The sequence below is a fragment of the Aplysia californica genome, unplaced genomic scaffold (genome assembly GCF_000002075.1).
Source record: "Aplysia californica isolate F4 #8 unplaced genomic scaffold, AplCal3.0 scaffold01549, whole genome shotgun sequence".
In the NCBI taxonomy this organism is placed as follows: Eukaryota; Metazoa; Mollusca; class Gastropoda; order Aplysiida; family Aplysiidae; genus Aplysia; species Aplysia californica.
The window spans coordinates 30,131-31,589 of NW_004798819.1; the positions used below are offsets into that span (position 1 = coordinate 30,131).

Sequence of the window (1,459 nt, forward strand, 5' to 3'; positions counted from 1 at the left end):
GTCTCTATGATTGTTTCCCACGTCGTATGTCTCTATGATTGTTTCCCCTGTCGTATGTCTCTATGATTGTTTCCCACGTCGTATGTCTCTATGATTGTTTCCCACGTCGTATGTCTCTATGATTGTTTCCCTCGTCGTATGTCTCTATGATTGTTTCCCACGTCGTATGTTTCTATGATTACCCTCAGGGTGGTGCCTCTGACAGAAGTGTCTTTACGCCATTCCCAAAGGGGGGATATTAACATGTTCTTATGCACAGTAGAATTGTAAATGGGTTGATTCATCAATGTCATGCTCATACTGTGCCGGAACAACATAGGGGGAACTGCTGCTTTTTCTTTCCTCATCCTTACTATCGTCATTTTCCTCTACTTCTTTTGTATGTTTGTCACTCTCTTGTGAACCGCTATTTCCGGGGTGCCTTGATAGTCGAAGCAGACTTTGTGCTGTTGATGCTAGAGAGGTGAGCAGAGTAAGCCTGATTCCTCATTTGGACTTCTCTGTTGACATCCACCCCTTGGCACTCATATGACCACCTGATGCTGTTGCCAGCGCCGTAAAACTTTATTATAACTAAAACAAAGTGTGTAATGATTGGTTGACACCGGTAACGTCGCCTGTAATGATTGGTTGACACCGGTAACGTCGCATGTAATGATTGGTTGACACCAGTAACGTCGCCTGTAAAACGTGTCTGTCCAGCGCGTGTTGCTCCTGTTCTACCACAGCATGAGCCACGCAGCACTACACAGCTGTCTGAGCGCGACACGCAGCATGGTTCATCTACGCCCCCTCGGCCTGGCCCCGCTCAACGATGCCCGCCTACACGCCCTCACCCCCACCACCTCCGTGTCCTCGCTGTGCGACGGCAGCCTCGACTTCCTGTCTATGATCAACGCCATGAGCGAGTCTCCGCGGTCGCTGAAGGAGATAGCGCGGGTGTCCATCTACAAGTCTATGGACAGGCAGCTGGCGGGGCGCGTGGAGGAGCTCCCCATTCCTCACATCGTCAAGAGATACCTGATGGAGGTGTCCTCCTGAGGCACAGTCTTGTGTGTTGTGTGTGTCGTGTGTCTCGTGTCGCGTGTCTCGTGGAGCAGCTCCCATTCCTCACATCATCAAGAGATACCTGATGGAGGCAGGGTCCTGAGTCATCATCCTGTGTCTGGTGTGTCTCGTGTCACGGCCTGTGTGTACCTCTGTGTGTCTGGTGTGTCCCATGTCACGGCCTGTGTGTACCTTGGTGTGTCTGGTGTGTCCCGTGTCACGGCCTGTGTGTACCTCTGTGTGTCTGGTGTGTCTCGTGTCACGGCCTGTGTGTACCTCTGTGTGTCTGGTGTGTCCCATGTCACGGCCTGTGTGTACCTTGGTGTGTCTGGTGTGTCCCGTGTCACGGCCTGTGTGTACCTCTGTGTGTCTGGTGTGTCTCGTGTCACGGCCTGTGTGTACCTCTGTGTGT

General features: G+C 52.0%; 1 protein-coding gene across 1 annotated transcript in view; it reads left to right on the top strand.

Annotated features, from left to right (window-relative positions):
* The window catches only part of LOC101848718 (ankyrin-3), a gene marked incomplete in the record, with an annotated part of 25,443 nt that extends 24,023 nt beyond the window's left edge, over positions 1–1,420 (top strand). The window contains 1 exon segment of the mRNA XM_013090815.2: positions 688–1,420. Within this exon segment, the coding sequence (XP_012946269.1) occupies positions 688–1,041 (354 nt within the window).
* Between the last annotated feature and the right edge of the window lie 39 nt (positions 1,421–1,459).